The sequence below is a fragment of the Anguilla rostrata genome, chromosome 3 (assembly GCF_018555375.3).
Source record: "Anguilla rostrata isolate EN2019 chromosome 3, ASM1855537v3, whole genome shotgun sequence".
Lineage (NCBI taxonomy): Eukaryota > Metazoa > Chordata > Actinopteri > Anguilliformes > Anguillidae > Anguilla > Anguilla rostrata.
Genome location: NC_057935.1, coordinates 842122 through 866897, shown reverse-complemented (window position 1 = coordinate 866897; position 24776 = coordinate 842122). Strand labels below are relative to the sequence as shown.

The window sequence follows — 24776 nt, the reverse complement described above, 5'->3', positions numbered from 1 at the left end:
GGGGGGTCAGAGGCAGATATTACACAAACGTGTGTGTGGGGGGGTCAGAGGCAGATATTACACAAACGTGTGTGTGGGGGGGGGGGGGTGGGGGGTCAGAGCCCAGAGACTCTTTTTTTTCATTTGTGCAAATGAAACATTTATTACAAAATCATGAATCACTGACTCAAAGTCATACAGGACTGCAGAAAGAAAGAATGACGTGGATATGTACTACAGAGAGTAATAAAGAGAGATATAGGCCTATAATTAGTCATCTATGTAAAATAATATTTATATAGATTTTTGTTGGCTTCGGCAAAATCTACATATGTATTTCAAGCCAAAGAACCAATCTGAATCTGAATCTGAATCTGAGTTTGAGGACGATAGAGATTTTGCTCAAATGAAAATAAAGAGCAAGATATAGCTTAAATGGAAATGGAGGGGTCTAGCCTAAACAGAAAAAGAGATAAATTGAGAGAGTTCTAGTGTAAGCCGTTAGAGAGGTCTAGTTTAAACAGAGATAAAGAGAGACAGCTCTAGTTTAAACAGAGGAAGAGAAAGTGAGAGACATATATAGCTTATACAGAGCCAGAGATGGAGGTAAAGCTTAAAGAGAGAGATCTGGCGTATGCAGAAATAGAGATAAAGCTTGAAGAGAGAGATGGAGAGAGAGAGAGATCCAGCTTATACAGAAATAGAGATAAGGCTTAGAGAGAGAGAGAGAGAAATTCATAGATACTTTATTATGCTGTTATCACAAAGCACCGTGCCCAGTCTAATCTCCTTCCTCCTGTCCTACACTCTTACTCCTGTCCTACACTCTTACTCCTGTCCTACACTCTTACTCCTGTACTACACCCATACTCCTGTACTATACCCTATCCCTGTCACTACCCTTACTCCTGTCTACACCTTACTCTGTACTACACCCACTCCTCTACCTATCTGCTACCTTAATCTCACCTCTTACTCCTGTATTACACCCTTACTACTGTACTACACCCAAACTCCTGTCCTACACTCTTACTCCTGTACTACACCCTTAATCCTGTCCTACACTCTTACTCCTGTACTACACCCTTACTACTGTACTACACCCATACCCCTGCACTACACCCTTAGTCCTGTACTACACCCTTCTCTTGTACTACACCCATACTCCTGCACTACACCCTTAATCCAGTATTACACATAAGCCATACTGCAATACTACACCCATACTCCTGCACTACACACAAGCTTAATCTTGAGCTGCTCTGTGCTCGTTGTTTCTGTGCTGCTGTGTAGCTGCTGCCTCCTGACCTGCCAGAGAAGGAAAGCCAGACAGGACTTACTAACATCAACAATCAGAGCCGTGTGAAGTGCAAATTAATACAAATTTACATGAATTATCCTGCCTTTAAAATGCTAATTTCACACAGACGTGTACTTGGGGGCAGCAGTGCACATGAGCTGTGTGCACAGGATGACCCCATCCTGCCAGAGATCCCAAACCCTGACCCTGTTTCGCCAGAGATCCCTAATCCTCACCCCGACCCAAACCCTGACCCCGTCCTGCCAGTGAGTGTCTGGGCTGAAGAGCAGCGAGAGGAGCGGCGATGGTGGGGCTCTGACACGCCCGTCGTAGGAGAGCCAGGATAAACTGGCCAGACGGACCCGTTTATGAGCGAAAACACACCCGCGATCGAGCCGAAAGATCGCCGAGCGTTCACCCTGAGCTGTGACTCATAACCTAGCCGCTGCGCTCGCTCGTCTGTCATTCCTCGTCATTACCCTGAGCTCTGCCGAGAACACTCCCCCATCCTCTCATTAGGCCATGTCCCAGAGCGCCGGGCCTTCCCTCGTCAAAATAACACTTCTAACGCAATGACTTCATAATTATCTCAATTTCTATCTTAAATCAACCATCTAGTTGAATAAATTTAAATGCCATTTTGCTCAGAGGGAGAGTCACGTGTGCATGCTCATCGACACTACTATTTCACACACTTCATCCAGCAAAGTACCAACATTTTTATGCTTAGCAAGACCTTTTATGGTCCCAAAAGGTGGGTATTTACATCTGGCTGAGATGAGAGTCCGGTGATCACACCGTTTCCCCTCAGCAGTGCTGAGAGCACGCTAAACAGGCGGATGAATCTTTATCCTCGCATGTCTCTGCTTCCACTTAAACACACATCTAACCTCCTGAGTGCAGAAGAGTGTCAGGAGTAATGGGCTAAACTAACATCTCTTAATGTGACAGGCGAGCCGCAGCTAGATAACAAGACTGGCCCATTATATTCTGACACGAAGGCCGTCCTGAATTAAAACTCTCATGCGCTCAATGACTGCGTGTCAAGCGCATGAACACATCACACACACACACACACGCACACACGCGCACACACTCACACACGCACACATACACGACACACATGCACACACACACACACACACACACACACGCACACACACACACACACACCACACACACACACACATATGCAGCACACACACACACACACCACACATACACACACACACACACACACCCACACACACACACAAACACACATACACACACACACAAACATACACACACGCACAGTAATACACACACACACACACAGTAAAATACACACACACACACACAAACACACACACAACCACACACACACATACATCACACATACACACCACACACACACACACACACACACACACACACATACATACACACACATCACCACACACGAACCACACCTACATCTCCCATTCAACACTGAACTTCAGTCGGTGGTGGTATTTTATTGATTCCAGTTCAAGAATGTCATACACAAAACCATCAATCAGCGACAGACACACACATACACACAGTTTCAGTGTTGCTCTCATTGATTACATATCAAGAATGTTATTGAGAATGTAATTTGTGTGAATGTTTATTTTAGTAGCTGCAGTTAGGCTGAGGGGTAGGTCTGTATGTAATGGATGTGTCTCTGAGGGGGGGTCTGTGTGTAATGGATGTGTCTGATAGGTGGGCTCGTGTTTAGACACGCTGGGGTATGATGTAGTGAAGCACAGGCCCATGTGACCCCATGAGGACAGCATCAGTTACACTTCCAGAGCTGTATTCTCATCACCTCGGCTGTGACTGCATTACCTTTACGTTTCGCTGCTTAGCGCGCACTCTTACCCAGAGCGACTCGCACAGTGTACATTTTCACATACAGTCCCCTTAAGCAGATGGAGATTTCCTGGGTGCGTGGGTGTGTGGGCAGCTATTGTAGATGTGCTTTTCAATATTTTCCTTCTGTTAATTACAGTTTAGTGCCCAAAGCAGGCCTAGAGAAATGTAATATATACCAAACTCTTTATCACAAAACAGTCATTCATAAATTATACTAAATTACGGCTACTACGATTTTTACACACACACACACACACACACACACACACACACAGTCTCTCTGTCACACACACACACACACGCACACACACTCTCTCTCTCTCTGTCACACACACACACTCTCTCTCTCTCTCTGTCACACACACACAGACACACACACACGCAGTAAGACTGCTCATGGTGTGAGCTGGCCACAGTTTGATCACTCTTCTCTCTGGGCAAACAGAAGCCCGGTGTCTTCCCATGTTGCCATGGTAGCGCTCGCTGCCCTCAAACAGACGAGCTGCGTTTGTGTCTTTGCAGCTTCTGCCTGTGAGACTCATCCACACCTATCTGTCACTGTCCCTGACTGTGACTAATACCTGTTATTCTACCTCTCAAACATACATCACCTGTCCGTCACTGTCTCTGACTGTGACTAATACCTGCAATTCTACCTCTCAAACACACATCCCCTGTCCGTCACTGTCTCTGACTGTGACTAATACCTGTTATTCTACCACTCAGAAACACACATCACCTGTCCGTCACTGTCTCTGACTGTGACTAATACCTGTTATTCTATCACTCAGAAACACACACACACACATGCATGCAGACTCTCAGGCACACACACACACACACACATGCATGCAGACTCTCAGGCACACACACACACACACAGATGCATGCAGTCTCTCAGACACACACACACACACGCACAGATGCATGCAGACTCTCAGACACACACACACACACACACACCCACATTCTCTCACACATACACATACACACACACACACACATACAACACACCTACACACAAGCACAAACAGACACACACACACGCCCACACTCTCTCACACATACACATGTGCACAAGCATTCTCGTTCTGATGCCCACACACGCATACCAGATTTACATAAACGTGTAGATGTATGTTTCATAATTTATACGTTATGTAATTTAGACTGGTTTTATGTAATGGACCTGGAATATCAGTTTCATAAGTCAGGCATGTGTTTCTCTCAGAAGAAGATCTCCAGAAGGTTTAAAGCCTAACTTTGCCACGTTTTCCCAAACCAGCCGAAGCTTCTTAACCGGCACTAATGTGTTTCTGAAAGCTGGAGTCAGTCTGACACACAGCCTGGCATCGGCGGTAAAGTGCGCTGGCATTACAGACCATGAGACACGCTGCAGAACATGCCCGCCAGCCAGCCTGCCAGGGCCAAAACCACAGCAGAAACATGCCCGCCAGCCAGCCTGCCAGGGCCGAAACCACAGCAGAAACATGCCCGCCAGCCAGCCTGCCAGGGCCGAAACCACAGCAGAAACATGCCCGCCAGCCAGCCTGCCAGGACCGAAACCACAGCAGAAACATGCCCGCCAGCCAGCCTGCCAGGGCCGAAACCACAGCAGAAACATGCCCGCCAGCCAGCCTGCCAGGGCCGAAACCACAGCAAACATCTCTGACAGATCAAATATTTAATAGCGCATTATTCTGACCAATGAGCTGATAAATTGGTGCTGTGACAGGTGGCAGCTTAAAGGAGCTGGTTTGGGTTTGAGGAGCAAGTGCGGGGGGGGGTGCAACAGTAAGGACTCTTAACGATGGTGAAGTGGTGGAGGGAGATCACTGAGAGTCCTGCATCTCTGGACTCGCATTCCCCCCCCCCTGCCCCCACCCCCCACCCCCCCATACTACAGTACCTTTATTAATGTGGCCCCTGGTCCGGCTCCAGGCCGGGTTAGGGTTAGCCACTGTAAAGGCCCCGGGCAGGGGGGTGAGAGAGAGAGAGAGACACACACACAAAGAGATAGAGAGAGGGAGAGAGAGAGATGGAGAAAGATGGAGAGATAGAGAGAGAGAGCCGGCAGCATGCAAAGATGAATCTGACTCGCTCACCCTGAAGGCTGACTGACAGCTGTGACATTTGTGGAGGTAAACTCTGATTTGGAGAGAGTAAACACACACGCACGGGGCCCAAAACACCCGCCATTTTGGGGTTTGGGCTGCTGCTGCTCTTTGTTCCCAACCCAGGAAGTGATGCCATCTCAATTCATGAGCCCCTCCCCCTGGACTACAGTGCACACAGAATAAAAAAGCAGATCGGAGAAGGATGGGATTCTTCATGCTAACTGTGACCTTTACGACAAAGGGCTGTCAAACAAAGGGAATGATTTAAGGCTGAAGTTTTATTAAAACATGTTCCTGTGATTGAGATCTATTTGACCCAGACTGATTGCACTCAAGAACTAATGTCCACAAACCGTCTTGCATATATCTGAACTACGCATATAATTTCAGATTTCTGTCTTCAAATGATGGGACATAAACAAGAGCATTAGGCCTGCTGCATGTTTCACCATTCGTGGCATCAGTGCAGTGAGGCCTCTGTTTTAGTCTGGTGCCCCCTGTGGCTGGGAGCTCACTGCCCACTTTCATCCTCTCCCTACTCCGCCTCTGTCTGTGCTGCACCAGTCAGGCGTGTGTATTTGAGAGGGGCTCATCTGCACGCCCGTCACACAGGAAGCAGGCTCCGTGGCGGAATGTGGCCGCCAGTAAATCTGCCACCGCTGAGTCAACCAAAATCAATTCTTACTGGAGACGCAGGAAGGGAGGGGGTGTGTAAATGCCAGACCGGTAATAACGGGAGGCGGGGGCCGCGGTGGAGCATGCCGGTAATGAGGACCGCCAACCCGCTAACGAAACCCCGCGTCACAGACAAGCGCTCCGCGCCGCCGCTGCCGGGGCTTCTGGGAGTGGCCGCGGGAACGGGAGCACGGCAGCAGCTCCGGGGGAACGGGAGCGTACGGCAGCAGCGCAGGGGGAACGGGAGCATACGGCAGCAGCTCCGGGGGAACGGGAGCATACGGCAGCAGCGCAGGGGGAACGGGAGCATACGGCAGCAGCTCCGGGGGAACGGGAGCATACGGCAGCAGCTCCGGGGGAACGGGAGCGTACGGCAGCAGCTCCGGGGGAACGGGAGCATACGGCAGCGGCGGAGGGGGAACGGGAGCGTACGGCAGCGGCGGAGGGGGAACGGGAGCGTACGGCAGCAGCGCAGGGGGAACGGGAGCATACGGCAGCAGCTCCGGGGGAACGGGAGCGTACGGCAGCAGCTCCGGGGGAACGGGAGCGTACGGCAGCGGCGGAGGGGAACGGGAGCATACGGCAGCAGCGGAGGGGAACGGGAGCATACGGCAGCAGCGCAGGGGGAACGGGAGCATACGGCAGCAGCTCCGGGGGAACGGGAGCATACGGCAGCAGCTCCGGGGGAACGGGAGCATACGGCAGCAGCTCCGGGGGAACGGGAGCGTACGGCAGCGGCGGAGGGGGAACGGGAGCGTACGGCAGCGGCGCAGGGGGAACGGGAGCGTACGGCAGCGGCGGAGGGGGAACGGGAGCGTACGGCAGCAGCTCTGGGGGAACGGGAGCGTACGGCAGCGGCGGAGGGGGGAACGGGAGCGTACGGCAGCAGCGGAGGGGAACGGGAGCGTACGGCAGCGGCGGAGGGGGAATGGGAGCGTACGGCAGCAGCTCTGGGGGAACGGGAGCGTACGGCAGCGGCGGAGGGGGAACGGGAGCGTACGGCAGCAGCGGAGGGGGAACGGGAGCGTACGGCAGCGGCGGAGGGGGAACGGGAGCGTACGGCAGCAGTGGAGGGGGAACGGGAGCGTACGGCAGCGGCGGAGGGGGAACGGGAGCGTACGGCAGCGGCGGAGGGGGAATGGGAGCGTACGGCAGCGGTGGAGGTGGAGCTCCGGGGAAAGGCGCGTGGCGGTTGCTCAGCACGAGAGCGGCGGCGCACACGGGCACACGGGCATCTCCGGCAGGGAGCTCACCAATTAAGAATTCAATTAAGGGCGGCGGGATTAAGAGCGCCAAGCGGCCGACATTCAGGAGCCGCGCAGGAGAGCGGCGCTCAGTGCCCTCAGAGCAGAGAGCATCATGGGAAGTGCTCCAGGCGACAGACAAACGCCACTCAGACGGAGAGGAGAGTCAAAGCGAGCTCCCAGTGGCACTCCAGCACATGCATTCACAAGCGCGTAATTCACCTGTGTTACACCTGCTGCTCACGGAGGCTCTGCACGGCAAAGCTAGCTGTAAGTGAACTCTGATCTGTGAACTCTAGTATATTTAGCCCCTCCTGGACGCATAAAACCAGAGCTGGACTTGCCTGTGAAATGCTGCTGTGCGTCCTGCAGTCTGCTGTCACAGCACACTCATGTGCAGATGTGTGAGTGTTATAAGAGCCCATTAAATGTGCTTCAGGACGCCTCAAAGGGCTCCACCAATGGGGCCGGGGCTGGGATTCAATCAACATTCATCCTCAACTTCAAACTGAAAATTAAAGGCAAGAATATTTACATTTCAATGACTTTTTTCCTTCACAGAAACAGATTGGCGAGTTAACTTTGTGAGGAAGAAGTGAAACATTAGCATTTAGCTGTAAGTCAGAGTCAGGGAGAAATGGTGTCTGAATGCCTGCCAAGGTTTTGGGATTTTCTGGCAGACGCTGCGCCAGGCTTTCTGTGTCTCACCAGCACCATGACAACCCCACTGTGCTAGCAAACTAAACCCCAAGCTAAACCACAGCGTCTGGAAAGGTTGTGTGTTTGAGCCTGTGGGAGGCGCTGTTGCGCTCTGACCCAGGAGCAGCTGTAGTTTGTGTTTGAGCCTGTGGGAGGCGCTGTTGCGCCCTGACCCAGGAGCGACCGCAGTTTATCCCCACACTCGTTCTGAAAAAGGGTGAATGTGTCATTACCACCTCCATCGTGTGGGATGTCACATTGGTGACAGCATCCTGTCTAGTGACATTGGTGACAGCTTCCTATCTGGGCTGTTCTTCATAGCACTATGATAGGAGAATGAGCAACAGTCCCCCCCCCTTCCCCACACCACCTAGAGCTCAACACTCCACACACCCCCCCCCCCCCCCCATCTCCCCCCAGTACCCAGTTCACAGAGTCCTGTTCCCCATTATACCACTTTCCCTGCAGCCATTGTGACCAGTACCAGGAGTACATGTTGAATTACAGCCTCTATCCAAGCGTGCAAATCTCACAGGAAAAACACGTAGAATCAGAGAAAAGAGTAGCCTTCTTTCATCAAAGCGCCTATCAATCCTTCAGGCATCACACCAACTGACACTTACAGCATGTTCACTTCCGCAGGTGTGGGAAATGCGAGCAAAGCGGAGAGATGATGATGAAGATGTATAAGATGAAGATGGGGATCTGGGGTACACCAGTCTGCAGGGGGCCCCTGGAGGGCTGGTGTGTATGTGGGTTGTTTTTTCAGCCAGTTCTTCAGGCTTAATTAGGTGCACACACCAGTGCTAGTTCATTCCTAAATTAGACCACAGTACACTGTTTATTTTGACACTGTGAGGGTAGAAATGCAGATTCAGTCTGCAGATGGTATGGGTGAGATGCTCAAACCCCATATCACAGGGTCAGAGCCACTGGTGTTTAAAATGAGCCACTGAAGACAGCAGTAGACCAAACATCTTTGGCCCAAGAACGGCAGAGAAACAGAACGGAGCCCTCCCTCCCTCCCTCCCTCCCGCTCACGCTCACTCTGAGAGCGGACCTTGGGCACCTCCAGCTCATTATTTTCTGGAGGCCCTTTGTTCTGAAGCAGAGGAGGTTTTTTTTGTTGACAAAATGTCAGACAGGAAACTGTAATTCTGAGCTCTCGAAATGTCAGACGAATGAAATGATTGGATGCAAATGAACGAGGGAAGGACAGTCGGCAGATGAATCCTCTGTGTACCACAGACGTGATGATGAGGAGGATGTTTCACCACTGATGATGATGGTGGTGATGATGGCCCTCATGATGATAATGATGCTGCTGAAGAAGGGGTTCTTTGTAGGTGAGTGTACCATAAGTTTACCTGTGCAGGTGAGTAAAGTAAGTTTACCTGTGTAAGTGAGTACAGTAAGGTTACCTGTGCAGGTGAGTGTACAGTAAGGTTACCTGTGCATGTACCTGTGTAGGTAAGTTTACCTGTGCAGGTGAGTACAGTAAGTTTACCTGTGCAGGTGAGTGTACGGTAAGGTTACCTGTGTAGGTACCTGTGCAGGTGCGTGTACAGTAAGGTTACCTGTGCAGGTACCTGTGCAGGTGAGTGTACAGTAAGGTTACCTGTGCAGGTACCTGTGCAGGTGAGTGTACGGTGAGGTTACTTGTGCAGGTACCTGTGCAGGTGAGTGTACAGTAAGGTTACCTGTGCAGGTACCTGTGCAGGTGAGTGTACGGTACCTGGGCGAGATGTCGCAGCCCTGCTGCATGAAGGCCCCAAGGGAGAACCACAGGCTGTTGAAGATGCCGAACTCGTTGGTCTGGTCCGAGCTCTGCTGGGGCGGGCTGGGCTGGGCCTGTCCCGGCTGGCCCGAGGTGGAGGACTGGCCCTGCTGGGGGTCCTGGCAGTCCTCCAGGTCGTCCGCGTGCCACTCGTACGGGCTGAAGCGGCTCACCAGGAACAGCACCACGCTCACGCCGATGTAGGCGAACACGATGCACATCCAGATCTCGTAGGCCAGCGGGTCCAGGAAGGAGAACACGCCCGGCTTGGACTTCTGGGGCTTCTTGATCATGATGGAGATGCCCAGGCTCATGAAGGGCTTGGAGAAGTCGATCACCTCCTCCCTCACCAGGGTGATGGTGAGAGGAGCCACCGCTACGTCTGCTTTCTGGGGGGGGGGTGGGGGGTGGGGGTGGGGGGGGGGGGGGGGGGGAGGGAATCAGAGATCAGCAGCAGCACTGCCACATGCTGGAAGCACTAAGCTTCTCTGCACTGGTGACAAGGCCCAATCCTATACTGCTTCTCTGTAAACCTCGACCACGATCTGAGACAAAAAGAGCTTTTCAAGGTGAAACGCAACGTTTAAAAAGTTCCCATAATGCTCCAGAGCTCTTCAAGATGAAACGCAACGTTTAAAAAGTTCCCATAATGCTCCAGAGCTCTTCAAGATTAAACACGGTTTTTAAAAGTTCCCATAATGCTCCAGAGCTTTTCAAGATGAAACGCAACGTTAAAAAAGTTCCCATAATGCTCAAAAGCTCTTCAAGATGAAACACAGTTTTTAAAAGTTCCCATAATGCTCGTTCACAGTCATTTTACATCACTGGTGTTCTGTGTGGCAAACAACAGATCCTTGCTTCCGAATCAGATTTTGCTCTAAATATGAGATTCTTAAAAAATTATTATTAAGGGTTCTTGTGGCAGCAGTGGGTTTTTATGTGTTTTATTATTTTTCAAAGGGAATTTAATTTCCTGTTTGTGTGAAAGGCCATAATATACAAAGGTAATCTGTCACACGAATCACCATGGAAACCGTGAGTGAATGTCTCTTATGGGACACCTCACACAGCTTTCCGACGCAGTGCTCGATAGATGGGCATTATTTTATTCTGCGCTGATCCTCAATTTCCAAACCCTATTAAAGAAACAACTACAGTTAAATGCAAAAGTATTGGGACACTGACACAGTATTTGTTGTTATGGCTCTATGCCAGCAAAAACAACCAATAATTGTCACTGTTTGAATACTTCTTCATTAAACTGTATTTAAATTTACCCACGTATATTCTTTTTAATAACCTCTGCAGTTTGCCCCCAGTGTGGACATTATACTGGATTTTAACATGTTTGTTCAGCTCTGCTAAACTGCTTGCACATTAAGCATGCCATTCTGCTTTCAATTTACAGAAAGATAAAATAGGTCATTATACTTTTTCATTATGTGCATTTTTACCCAGAGCCATTTCATGCATTAAAACTGTACAAGGAAGAGCTTGTGTTTTTTTAGTTTCTCCCTCTAATAATACTAATACTGCTACTTATACTGCTGCTACTATTGCTACTACTATTGTTACTGGTGCTAATACTGCTACTACTGCTACTACTACTCCTACTGCTCCTACTGATACTGCTACTACTGATACTGTTACTGCTGCTACTATTACTGCTGCTGCTCCTAGTGCTACTGCTGCTATTGCTGCTGCTACTACTACTGCTACTGTTGCTGCTCCTAGTGCTATTGCTTCTACTGATACTGTTACTGCTGCTACTATTACTGCTGCTGCTCCTAATGCTACTGCTGCTACTGCTGCTGCTACTACTGCTGCTACTGCTGCTGCAGCTACTGTTACTACTGCTGCTGCTGCTGCTGCTGCAGTTTCCAGTGCTGCTGGCCACACGTTTTCATGCTGATGAAATGAGGAAACGGATAGAAGCAGTTTTCAGGAGCTCGGGCTTTTCAGAAAAAATAATTCCATTAGGATTCCCGGCCACACGCTGATCAGCACAGAAATGAGAAAATAAGCAGCATCCACGCTCTGTCACGCTCGGCTCTCTGTCAACGGGCTCATTCAAATTACAAACTGGAAGAGAAATCCTGTCTTAAGACACTTCTGAAATGTGTTAGAGGTTATGTGGCGTCTATATGGCCACCTTCCACCTCTGCAGTCCTAACGTGTGTGCGGATGCTGCGGTCCTAGTGTGTGCGGATGCTGCGGTCCTAGTGTGTGCGGATGCTGGGGTCCTAGTGTGTGCGGGTGCTGCGGTGCTAGTGTGTGCGGTGCTGCGGTCCTGTGTGTGCGGTGTGCTGCGGTCTAGTGTGTGTGCGGATGCTGCGGTCCTAGTGTGTGTCGGTGCTGGGTCCTAGTGTGTGCGGTGCTGGGTCCTAGTGTGTGTGGCGGATGCTGCGGTCCTAGTGTGTGTGCGGATGCTGCGGTCCTAACGGTGTGTGCGGATGCTGCGGTCCTAGTGTGTGCGGATGCTGCGGTCCTAGTGTGTGCGGATGCTGCGGTCCTAGTGTGTGCGGATGCTGCGGTCCTAGTGTGTGCGGATGCTGGGGTCCTAGTGTGTGCGGGTGCTGCGGTGCTAGTGTGTGCGGATGCTGCGGTCCTAGTGTGTGTGCGGGTGCTGCGGTCCTAGTGTGTGTGCGGATGCTGGGGTCCTAGTGTGTGTGCGGATGCTGGGGTCCTAGTGTGTGTGCGGGTGCTGCGGTCCTAGTGTGTGCGGATGCTGCGGTCCTAGTGTGTGCGGGTGCTGCGGTCCTAGTGTGTGCGGATGCTGCGGTCCTAGTGTGTGCGGGTGCTGCGGTCCTCGTGTGTGCGGATGCTGCGGTCCTCATGTGTGCGGATGCTGCGGTGCTAGTGTGTGCGGATGCTGCGGTCCTCGTGTGTGCGGATGCTGCGGTGCTAGTGTGTGCGGATGCTGCGGTGCTAGTGTGTGCGGATGCTGCGGTCCTCGTGTGTGCGGATGCTTCCCAGCTGCTAAGCGCTGTTTTACGGAGAGACCACGAAAACGTGCGCTGGCCAAATCGTGTTTGTGAAGAAAAGGCGTGAAACTCATTTACCTGAAAGTCAAAGTTCAGGACGAATGTTTGAATACAAGCCTCCATCTGAAGCCCTTCTGAGTATCAGTGTGTTTATCCGTTATAGGATGCAAAAAGGCTGGCTTTTTTTTAAGGAAGAATGAAATTGAAATCCATTCCACGGTGTTGGCTTGTTGACAGAATACATTTCACAAACGGAGTGCATGAATAGTACGTTTTTGTTCTTCATATTCTGCAGCGTATGGCAGCTTTTCAAATGCAACACTGGCTGGGAGCCACACACACACACACACACACACACTGCACACACTGCACACACACACACACACACACACACACACACACACACACACACACACACACACACACACACACAACACACACACATACACGCACACACACACACGCAACACACACACACACACACACACACACACACACACACACACACACACACACACACACGCACACACACACACACACACACCACACACACCACACACACACACACACACACACACACGCACACACACACACACACACACACCACACACACACACACACACACACACGCACACACACACACACACACACACACACACACACACACACACGCACACACACACACACACACACACACGCACACACACACACACACTGCACACACACACCACACACACACACTGCACCCCACACACACACACACACACACACTGCACACACACACACACACACACACACACATACACGCACACACACACACACACACACTGCACACACAAATCCCAATACACTGATATTCACACACACCCCACATCCCAAAACACTGATATTCACACACTCCCCACATCCCAATACACTGATACTCACACACACCCCACATCCCAATCCACTGATACTCACACACTCCCCAAATCCCAATACACTGATATTCACACACACCGCACATCCCAATACACTGATACTCACACAGAACCAGGTGGCCTGTCACCACTCACAACATTGAGCACACACTCTAATCCAGAGCTGATTGTACTTCTTGCAGTCTTATACATGCAGTCCATTCACACAGTTCAGGTTGTGTACCTCGTTTAAAGATACAACAGCACAGTTCTACCTGGAAACTGAACCCACAACCTTTACCTATTACAAAGTACAATAATATTTGAATAAGTGTGAGAATTAGTCATTCACGTTTAAATATAAATATGTTTCGCAGGTTAGCTCACCTTTCTGATGGAGTTAGCACATTCTGATCTTTCAGTGAGAACAGGCTGTTACTGCCAGTGTGCTTGCAGAATTTATGGCTGAAATATTAAACGTTATCTCTGTGCTTTGTGTGCCAATGATAACCTGCAGACTGTCAGATTAGGAAGCTTACGACCATTACAAACGATCATATAACACAGCCTATAAAGCAGTGCAGAGTTTCGACAGGGATAAGCTCAGAGTTCTTCTCTGTGAATGTGTGCAGAATATCTGTGCAGTCGTGTGTAGAGTATCTGTACAGTAATGTGTGCAGGGTATCTGTACAGTCGTGTGTAGAGTATCTGTACAGTAATGTGTGCAGGGTATCTGTACAGTCGTGTGTAGAGTATCTGTACAGTAATGTGTGTAGAGTATCTGTGCAGTCGTGTGTAGAGTATCTGTACAGTAATGTGCGTAGAGTATCTGTGCAGTCGTGTGTAGAGTATCTGTACAGTAATGTGCGTAGAGTATCTGTACAGTCGTGTGTAGAGTATCTGTACAGTAATGTGTGTAGAGTATCTGTGCAGTCGTGTGTGTAGAGTATCTGTACAGTAATGTGCGTAGAGTATCTGTGCAGTCGTGTGTGTAGAGTATCTGTACAGTAATGTGTGTAGAATATCTGTGCAGTCGTGTGTGTAGAGTATCTGTACAGTAATGTGCGCAGAGTATCTGTGCAGTTGTGTGTGTAGAGTATCTGCGCAGTAATGTGTGCATTAATTGCAGTGTCTGTAATCACCGTGTTTTTCACAGTGGGGGGCTTTGATAGACCCCCCGGTGGAATCTGTGCTTGCTGGGACATTTTGTCGTGGCTTTAAACCCCAGTTTTAATGAGGAGGAAGTCACTCATGGTGCTCAAGAACCTTTCTCTCCTCTCAGACTCATTCTCCTTCCATTCAGCAAGGCTGGGGCATCTCCAGAGGTCCCATCTGCTTCCCAAAGAAAACCCTCACCCCCCCCCCCCCCACCCACAGGATTCTCACGCGAGCTTTGAAAAGAGGGGAATTTTGTCCTTTTTAGTGGCGTTTGGTTTCCTGCATGCTTCTTTTGTGCGTCTCTTGCCCAGCTGAAGGATAAATAGAGCAATTTGGACAGAGAAGCAGAGTGATGTGGGACACCTGGAAACCAGTGTGCAAAATGATTGGCTACTCTCATAAAAAGCATGGAAAATGATTGGCTACCTTCTTAAATAGTGTGGAATATGATTGGTTGCCTTTATAAAAAGTGTGGAAAATGGCTACTTCTTACAGCATTTAATAGAGCTGGCGTTATCACCTGACCCCCCGCCCTGCCTGCATGTCTGTTACACAAATCCACTCTCACTCTTATTAAATCCATAAATACAGATTATCCACCAAACAAACAAACAAAAAAACTTGCAAACTCTTGCTGCTTGTATCTGATGTATTTCAGGTTAATCGTATTACTCATGTTTTAGTAAATAATGAAAATAACTCACTTATAACACTGTACCACTTATTAAAAACAATAAATAGAAGTCTTCCTCAAAACTGAAAGAATTCTAGCGTTGTTTGTAATGACAGATTAAATCTGCGGATGCTAGTGCCACACACACTGGATCTGTGTCATTGTTTGCATGTTACAGTGAGTTGTTATCTCTTATCGTGGCGTTCAAGCGCTCACCCCGTAGACCAGCTCCCCCACCATGCCGTTCCACATCTTGGAGTCGGGGTCCCGCGCTCCGTACTTCCCGTCCGACACGATCTCCAGCTTGTAGCTGTACCCCACGTGCTTGGCGATCTCCGCGGCCAGCTCCACGCAGTAGCCCTCGTACTTGTCGTTCCCCACCAGCTGGTCGTGGTTCTTCTTTAGCATCACGTACGGGGACTCCTGCGCGCGGGGGAGAAGCAGGGGAGCCCCGAAACGAGTGAGTGTGAAACACGGGGTACACCCGAGACCTCCACCTGCGCCGGCACACCTGTGCTGACACTGCAGGTAAATCAGCCTTCCATCCGCATGCAGCCCCATTTCACTGATGAAGGGAATATCCTTTCAATACCTCCCCCCCCCCAACAAACTGCAGCCTGTTTAAGCATTCTGCTCCAGTGCCCGCGATGAGAACACGATAAAGCAAAAGTAACAGAACCTATTTCTGTGAGCTGTGTCTGTGCAGGGTGAACACCTTTCACTCAAACGCCAGCGACGCCTTCATTTACTTCTGGAAATAGGACACAGGCAATCTGCTGGTGCTCAATCATCAGTGTTAATGGAAATGAATAACTATGATCCGCTGCTCAAAAACAGACATGGTCTGTGAAACGAGGCTCGTACGGACGTAGCTCGCTGCTGAAGTCAGTGAGGAACATGCAGCTAACAGGAGCCCGTTAGCGAGGGAAGGGCAGCGTCAGTGAGGAACATGCAGCTAACAGGAGCCCGTTAGCGAGGGAAGGGCAGCGTCAGTGAGGAACATGCAGCTAACAGGAGCCCGTTAGCGAGGGAAGGGCAGCGTCAGTGAGGAACATGCAGCTAACAGGAGCCCGTTAGCGAGGGAAGGGCAGCGTCAGTGAGGAACATGCAGCTAACAGGAGCCCGTTAGCGAGGGAAGGGCAGCGTCAGTGAGGAACATGCAGCTAACAGGAGCCCGTTAGCGAGGGAAGGGCAGCATCAGTGAGGAACATGCAGCTAACAGGAGCCCGTTAGCAAGGGGAGGGCCTGTTAGCAGGGGGAGGGCAGCCCTCATCCCACTGGGGGCATTGATAGACCCCCCGGGGGGAGCCAGGGCAGGCTTATGAACGTGCCGCATGGTACAGAGGAGATAAAGAGGAGGAAAATGGGAAGTGAAGCATCGCAGGTCACCTTTGCGATGGAGGTCCTCTAAGCTGATAAATAATTAAATGCCATTCTTCGGTATTTTTGCAGTAATTCGTATCAGACCGCCAGTTAAGGTGGACCAGAATATATGGCTTAATAGCTTTCTGTGCTCGACTCCTGCAGCAGCACCAGACCTCCTTAAGGATGCGTTCTGTGCAGGAAGTGGGGGGGAAAGGTCACCCACACAGGTAACCTTTCCCTGGGAGAGTCAGGGTCGGAGAGAGACCCCACTGTGGTACTGCGGTCATCCCTAATTGGTCTGTTGGGAGTACCTGCTCTCTAATGGTGGGAGAGAGTCAGATCACTGAAGCCTTTGAGTAATCCACACATACGCTACCAGTCCTCTTTCAGCATTAGCCAATCCAAAAGCATGTACACAGTTGATTAGCCAATCAAAAAAAAAAAAAAACTGATTAACTTCTCCTTAGGATAACCCAATCAACAATCTGTTTTGGTAATACACACACACACACACACACACACACATGCACACACACACACACACACACACGCACACTATGTGAGAGATCTCTGTAGCACTTGACTTTAAGTGGGTCAGGAGAACACCTTCACAAACCTGCCTGTGAGTTCCCATAAACATTATGGCCACTGAGACTGCTGCCACTGGCCATAATCCAGCTCACTCTGAGCGTGTGAGTAACAGTAAATATAAAGCGTGAGTAACAGTAAAGATAAAGTGTGAGTAACAGCAAATATAAATTGTGAGTTACAGTAAATATTAAGTGTGAGTAACAACAAAGATAAAGTGTGAGTAACAGCAAATATAAAGTGTGAGTAACAGTAAAGATAAAGTGTGAGTAACAGTAAAAATAAAGCGTGAGTAACAGTAGAGATAAAGTGTAACAGTAAATATGAAGTGTGAGTAACAGTAGAGATAAAGTGTGAGTAACAGTAGAGATAAAGTGTGAGTAACAGTAAATATAAAGTGTGAGTAACAGTAAAGATAAAGTGTGAGTAACAGTAAAGATAAAGTGTGAGTAACAGTAGAGATAAAGTGTGAGTAACAGTAAAGATAAAGTGTGAGTAACAGTAGAGATAAAGTGTGAGTAACAGTAAAGATAAAGTGTGAGTAACAGTAGAGATAAAGTGTGAGTAACAGTAGAGATAAAGTGTGAGTAACAGTAAATATGAAGTGTGAGTAACAGTAAATATAAAGTGTGAGTAACAGTAGAGATAACGGTGGTCTTTATGTGGGCTGAGGCTGTTAGCTGAGCTACCTGCTGTCTGCCTCAGATCTGCTGCCTGTCGAGGCTGTGCAGGTAAGCAAGGACACGCTCAAAAGAGCTCTTCACCTGAACCACAGCAGCCACCGTAACGGCTACAGACAGGTACAGTTACAATCAGGGTGGCTGCCTTAACATGTATGAGCTAATGGATGAGAAGGGTTCATTTTTTAATAGAGGGAAACACTGAGTTATAGGAAGGAATGTTCTAGAACTGGCTGAACCCTCCAAACGTCTGTTAGAAAAATGTTGTGGAACCGCTCTTCAGAAAGGCAGTTAGCGGTGGTCACCGCGGTAACACGCTGGCCGTAAGCGGGAGTAAAAAGGCGGGGAACGCACCAGGATGGTGGTGACGATGTACGTCCTGTTCAGGAGGGCGTAGGTGTCGTTTCCGTGGGAACCTGCTGTGCTCACGTACTTCTCATCTTCATTCCAGTAGCCAATCTGTCAGGGAAAGCATCATCCACTTATTATTATTATTATTATTATCATTATTGTATTTTTTTACCACCATAAACAACTACACTACTAGTTACTGCACTATTACTATACTGTTGATTCTAGTTGCTAATAATAATAATAATAATTATTATTATTATTATATATTTTTTTAATTAATATTATCATCAATAAGAAGGCAAATCTCTGTGTTTCTGCAGGACGACCTTGTGTGACCTCAGACGCGTGGCGGTTACATCGCAGGGAGGCGGGAGGCGCGACGCCGCGGCGGATGAAACGCACCTTCTTGGGGCCGTTGGGTCTCAGCTCCATCACGCTGACCGTGTAGTTGGTCCGCCGGCCCTTCTCGTTAAACTGGATGTGTCCGGTCAGCCCGTCGATACGAACCTGAGAGGAAACGCAGACAGCCAGAGCTCAGACACCGCGCTGGGAAAGTACCGGCCAGTTTACAGTAAATACTGCATAGCTGTACTGTACTGTAATTACGGTACAGATCACATGATGTACAGTACTCTACTGTAATTACGGTACAGATCACATGATGTACTGTACTGTAATAATGTGGCAGATCACATGATGTACAGTACTGTACTGTAATAATGTGGCAGATCACATGATGTACAGTACTGTACTGTAATTATGGTACAGATCACATGATGTACAGTACTGTGCTGTAATTACATTGCAGATCAAAATAGAGCCATTAACTGATTTTACCACCGTAGGAGAGACTGAGACATGATGAAAGCTGGACTCGCCATACTGCTGTTGGCATAGCAACAGACCAAACTGACCTTTCGCGGTCTGTGTAGAGGAAATGATTGCAGCCGATTTTGAAGCGCACACCTGGTGTAAATTGATAAGGGAAGGGCTGTGTGGAACAGATGAGTAATAGTTGTTTTATGAGCAATTCTGCCTTCTCCTCTAAGGCCGGGGACAATGCAGAACAGCACACTGCAGGCCTGCCACGCCCCTGGGCCTGTAGGTGGGCCTGGTCTGTGCTGTAAGGGAGTGTGGTCAGTGCTGTAGGGGGTGGGTGTGGTCAGTGCTGTAGGGGGTGTGGTCTCTGCTCTACCTGCTGCAGGGCCCTCTGGATGTCGATGCCCTGGCCCCAGGGCGCCGGCGGATTGGCCAGGCAGTCTCCGGCGTTCCCGCGGCGGGAGATGTCGATCCGCTGCTTCCGCAGGTTCTGGAAGGCGGTGGCCATGACGCTCACGCCGTCGTACGTGAGTGCGCCCGTGTACTGCAGACAGAGACACGGAACCGGGTCACACTACTGCAGACAGAGACATGGAACCGGGTCACACCACTGCAGACAGAGACACGACGGTCACACTACGCAACAGAGCAGGAACCGGGTCACACTACTCGACAGAGACAGGAACGGTACACTCTGCACGAGACACGGAACGGTCACACTACTGCAACAGAGACTGGACCGGGTCCACACTGCAGACAGAGACACGGAACCGGGTCACACTACTGCAGACAGAGACATGGAACCGGGTCACACTACTGCAGACAGAGACACGGAACCGGGTCACACTACTGCAACAGAGACACGGAACCGGGTCACACTACTGCAACAGAGACACGGAACCGGGTCACACTACTGCAGACAGAGACACGGAACCGGGTCACACTACTGCAGACAGAGACACGGAACCGGGTCACACTACTGCAACAGAGACACGGAACCGGTCACATACGAACAGGACACGGAACCGGGTCACACTACTGCAGACAGAGACACGGAACCGGGTCACACTACCGCAACAGAGACACGGAACCGGGTCACACTACTGCAGACAGAGACACGGAACCGGGTCACACTACTGCAGACAGAGACACGGAACCGGGTCACACTACTGCAACAACAACATGAATAATAATCAATACTAGTCACTGTCATCATCATCACCAACACCGAGCCAAACCCCCCAGCGCACTGCGGACCTGGGGCCTGCTCCTACCTTCAGCCTCCGTTTGGGCACTTTGGCGTCCTTGCTGTCGAAGTCGAGCCACTGCTGCAGGACGCGGCTCACGTTCTGGTCCGTGTAGTTCACCAGCTGGAAGCCCGTCACGTTCGCCCCGCCGTTCTTAAACTCTGTCAGGTCGATGTCCAGGAAGCCCTGCCAGAGACGAGAGACGATAATGGTGTTCACTTTTGTTTACAGCACTAATCGTTGGTTTGTTCAGTTAGCTCTACACTTGAATATAAACAGGCCTCTGTGCCTTCTTAGTGATTTCAAAAAAGCTGTATTTCTGAGACTAACACTGATGTTCTCCATGTCTGTAAGTCACCCAGCATAAGAGGCTGCATATTGACTGTAATATATTCATGAGTGATGAATATTTCTTTTTTGAAGTTTCTTCCTTCATTGGATCCTTTTAAATTAGCATATTACCCAGCATGCAGTTTTATCAAAAACACTGATGACCTACATCAGTAGACTATAGGAGCAGAAACGGTGTCAAACACAATACAAAAGCTTTAAAGTAAATTGAGTTTAATCTCCGCTCTCGGGGTGGCTGCGGGGAGAGTTTCTGGGTCATAAAAAATAACGTTTGAAAACATTTTATTTTGGAGGCGATGCATTAAAGCAGCACTAGGAAACGCAAAGTGGGGGAAGTGAGTCTTCCAAATCGGCCGCTCGGAAAGAAAGAGGAACGGGCGAGAGGGCCGTCCTGGAGAGGCGGGGGGAAGTAATTCGGTGGAGAGCAGCGGGCGGTAATTCTGCGTCTGAAAGGCGGAGAGCGGGACGGAAAGCCAGGGTCCGCGGCGCGATGAAAAGGCTAATCCAGCTCATTCAGGGAGATCACTGATCCAAGCCCTCCCCCACGCGCTGGAAAGCGCCCGAGCGCTCCGCAGAGCTGCAGTTCGTGAGGAGAACAGGAACACGGCAGAGGGGTAATTGGAATCGGAAACTTTCGACTCCTTTTCTGCTCAAAGGTTTTTTTTCCTGCGATATAATTACCCACCCAGAACATGGGCCTTACTGCACATCAGCACAGAATCAGAATCCTCAGCCCTGTGGGTTAGACTGCGTGCACATGTTAGTCTGCACACAGGTTAGACTGCACACAGGTTAGTCTGCACACAGGTTAGACTGCACACAGGTTAGTCTGCACACAGGTTAGACTGCACACAGGTTAGTCTGCACACAGGTTAGACTGTACACAGGTTAGTCTGCACACAGGTTAGACTGCACACAGGTTAGTCTGCACACAGGTTAGACTGTACACAGGTTAGACTGTGTGCACAGGTTAGTCTGCACACAGGTTAGACTGCACACAGGTTAGTCTGCACACAGGTTAGACTGTACACAGTTTAGACTGCGTGCACAGGTTAGACTGTACACAGGTTAGACTGTACACAGGTTAGACTGCGTGCACATGTTAGACTGAACACAGGTTAGACTGAGTGTGCTGTGCTATAAACAGTGATTCTGGAGCTTGCTGTAGTAGAGACCGTAACGTTGGGTGTGTGTTGTAAATTAGCTGCACAGCTCACAGGGGGGTCCCCACTTGTCCCGGTTGGTGTTGGGCAGTAAAGGGTTTGAGGCATCACCCCCTTTACTCTCGTTCATCATCCCCCTTTACCCTCGTTCATCATCCCCTATACCCTCCTTCATCATCCCCTTTACTCTCCTTCATCATCCCCTTTACCCTCCTTCATCATCCCCCTTTACCCTCCTTCATCATCCCCCTTTACTCTCGTCCATCATCCCCCTTTACTCTCCTTCATCATCCCTTTACCCTCATTCATCATCCCCTTTACTCTCCTTCATCATCCCCTTTACTCTCCTTCATCATCCCCTTTACTCTCGTTCATCATCCCCCTTTACCCTCCTTCATCATCCCCTTTACCCTCCTTCATCATCCCCTTTACCCTCCTTCATCATCCCCCTTTATTGAGTTCTTCTCTTTTATTCAGAGCCCTGCAGACATGCTTTACTGCAGAGTCTTAAACTCTCCAGCCTCGGCCTGAACGCTGCTTTCATATGACTAATTACACCAACCCCAGGGAGTGTGTGTGTGTGTGTGTGTGTGTTTAGTTGTGTATGTATGTGTGTGTGTGTGTGTGTGTTTAATTGTGTATGTATGTGTGTGTGTGTGTAGTTGTGTATGTATGTTTCACGCGTACGCGGTGTACAGGCGGTGTGCGGGGTTTACAGGGTGTGTGTGTGCAGTGTGTGTGCGGTGTGTGTGTGTGCAGGGTGTGCGCGGTGTGCGTGCGGTGTGTGTGACTCCGCTGTTCCCACAGTGTGCCACAGCACTGAGAAACAGGAGACGATCGCGCTGTCTGCCTGAGAGAGGCACACCTGCATCACGGCTTCCGCCATGTCACTGCATATGGGTGCACTTTTCTGAACGAGATATTTTCTATATATTTGCAGCCACACAGCCCAAGTGTATAATAGGTTGTAAATCCTAACCTTGAAGCTGATCATTGGTCTTAATCTGTTCTGGTTCGTTTAGTTTGATGAAGGAGAGTGCTGGCAGTGTGAATAATCCAGTGGTGAGTAATGACAGATCACAGGGCTTGTCTTTAATGCTGCCTCATTGTAGCCTCATCTTTCCTGAAGTTGCTTTAGAGACGTCAGGGACAAATAAACGGTCGGCCTGAGTCAAACATCTGCAGAAGCGTTTCAAAGAACAGGTTCCACATTAAACTGAAATCCCTGTGAACTGTGCATTGCTTTAGCTTTGGTCTGTGTGCAGTGAAGGCTCATTAACCAACTTCAGTTCAGTTTCCCAAGCGTTAAACTGCCTTGTACGCACAGATTTACCACACACATATTTTGTCGTCTCCCCCACATCCTGAAAGAGTACACTGAGCCTGGGACAGTAAATCCAGCGTGTGCTGATGAATATGATTTTACATTCCAAATTTGGAAAAAAACATAAAAATAATTTTTTAAAAATAAAAATTTTCAGCTGCGTTTCCCTGCCGCCTTGAACCAGAACTGTGAACTCAACCAATCAGCAGTGGCGAGTCTAAATGTTGAATCACATGCGTGAGGAACTGCAGCGTTCCCCGTGTGGATGCGCTGCGATACCCACCTGCGTGTCGCTGCAGGTTTGCCTGATTTTAACTGCTTCCTGTGTGCAGCCTCTCTGAGCGAGCGTGTGCTGCAGAAACCCCCCCCCCCCCCCTCCCACCCTGTATTCAGCACTGGAATTACAGATCACAGCTTCTGTACCCTGCAGAGCCACTGATATGACCCTGCCTGGCCTACATTTCCCAGGGGTCTGTGTTCTCCTGAACCAGGAAGTGACCTTGAAGAGCAGTGAGGCATGCGTTGGCATGCTGGAGCCCCAGAGAGCAGGGGGCGCGGCAGGCCTCAGCGGCCCGTCGGACCGGCCCGAGCCTCTCCCGCGTGAGTCACGCTGACGTGCGTCACCAGGACGACCGCCTGGCGGGGAGGGAGGACCAGCGCCGCCTTCTTGGAGAGGGCTTCGCCGTGCACCCAGGCTGGCGCTGCTGCTGCAGATTTTTACCATTCTAAAGCGGTTTCTGCGGAGGAGGGGGTTCAGCACGGAGCCCCCCCCTCCCCCCCGGCTGGGGAGGGAAACAGAAGCCTGATAACCGTCTCCCCCCTCTCTCTCTCTCCCTCCCTCTCTCTCTCCTGAACCCCGCTCAGACAGAGCCCAGAGGCCAACCCTCCCTCTCTCTCTCTCCCCTCATCCCTCTCCTCTCCTGAGCACCGCTCAGACAAGAGCCACAGAGAGCCAGAGCCCTCCCTCGCTCTCTCTCTCCCCCTCATCCCTCTCTCCCTCTCCCCTGACCCAGTGCTTAGACAAGAGCCACAGAGAGACCCACAGCCCTCCCTCACTCTCTCTCTCTCTCTCCCCTTCATCCCTCTCTCCTTCTCTCCCCTGGTGTACGGTTAGTGCAGGTGTGTCTCCGGATGGCTGGATAAAGGCGTGCCACTCTCCCGGTTCATGTGGCAGGTAACGCAGTGCGGCGAGCCGGTGAGGTTACTATAGAAACGGAGTGACACCTGCAGTCCTGCAGACGAGGTTTCACAGCGGGGAGATCTCTCACTTCGCTGTCAGGCGCGGGGCTGGAGGGCTGCTAAATTTGGGGAGCAGCGGGGAGAGGACGCGCCCCTGTCTGAACCCCAGCAGCCGTCCCGCTGAATTTAGGGAGCAGCGGGGAGGGGACGCGCCCCTGTCTGAACCCCTGCAGTCGTCTCACTGAAGGCTGTGACAGTGCGCTGATGATGTCAGTGTTCCGCTCACATCGTGCATTTACCTGTCTCTGTCTGAGCCGCCATCG

At 50.2% G+C, this 24776-nt stretch overlaps 1 protein-coding gene across 1 annotated transcript in view; it reads right to left on the bottom strand.

Moving 5' to 3' along the window:
* gria1a (glutamate receptor, ionotropic, AMPA 1a) overlaps nucleotides 1–24776 on the bottom strand; it is a 69959-nt gene that overhangs the window by 15456 nt on the left and 29727 nt on the right. The window contains 6 exon segments of the mRNA XM_064325268.1: nucleotides 9628–10058; nucleotides 15600–15806; nucleotides 18371–18475; nucleotides 18773–18877; nucleotides 19566–19733; nucleotides 20464–20622. Of these exon segments, the coding sequence (XP_064181338.1) occupies nucleotides 9628–10058; nucleotides 15600–15806; nucleotides 18371–18475; nucleotides 18773–18877; nucleotides 19566–19733; nucleotides 20464–20622 (1175 nt within the window).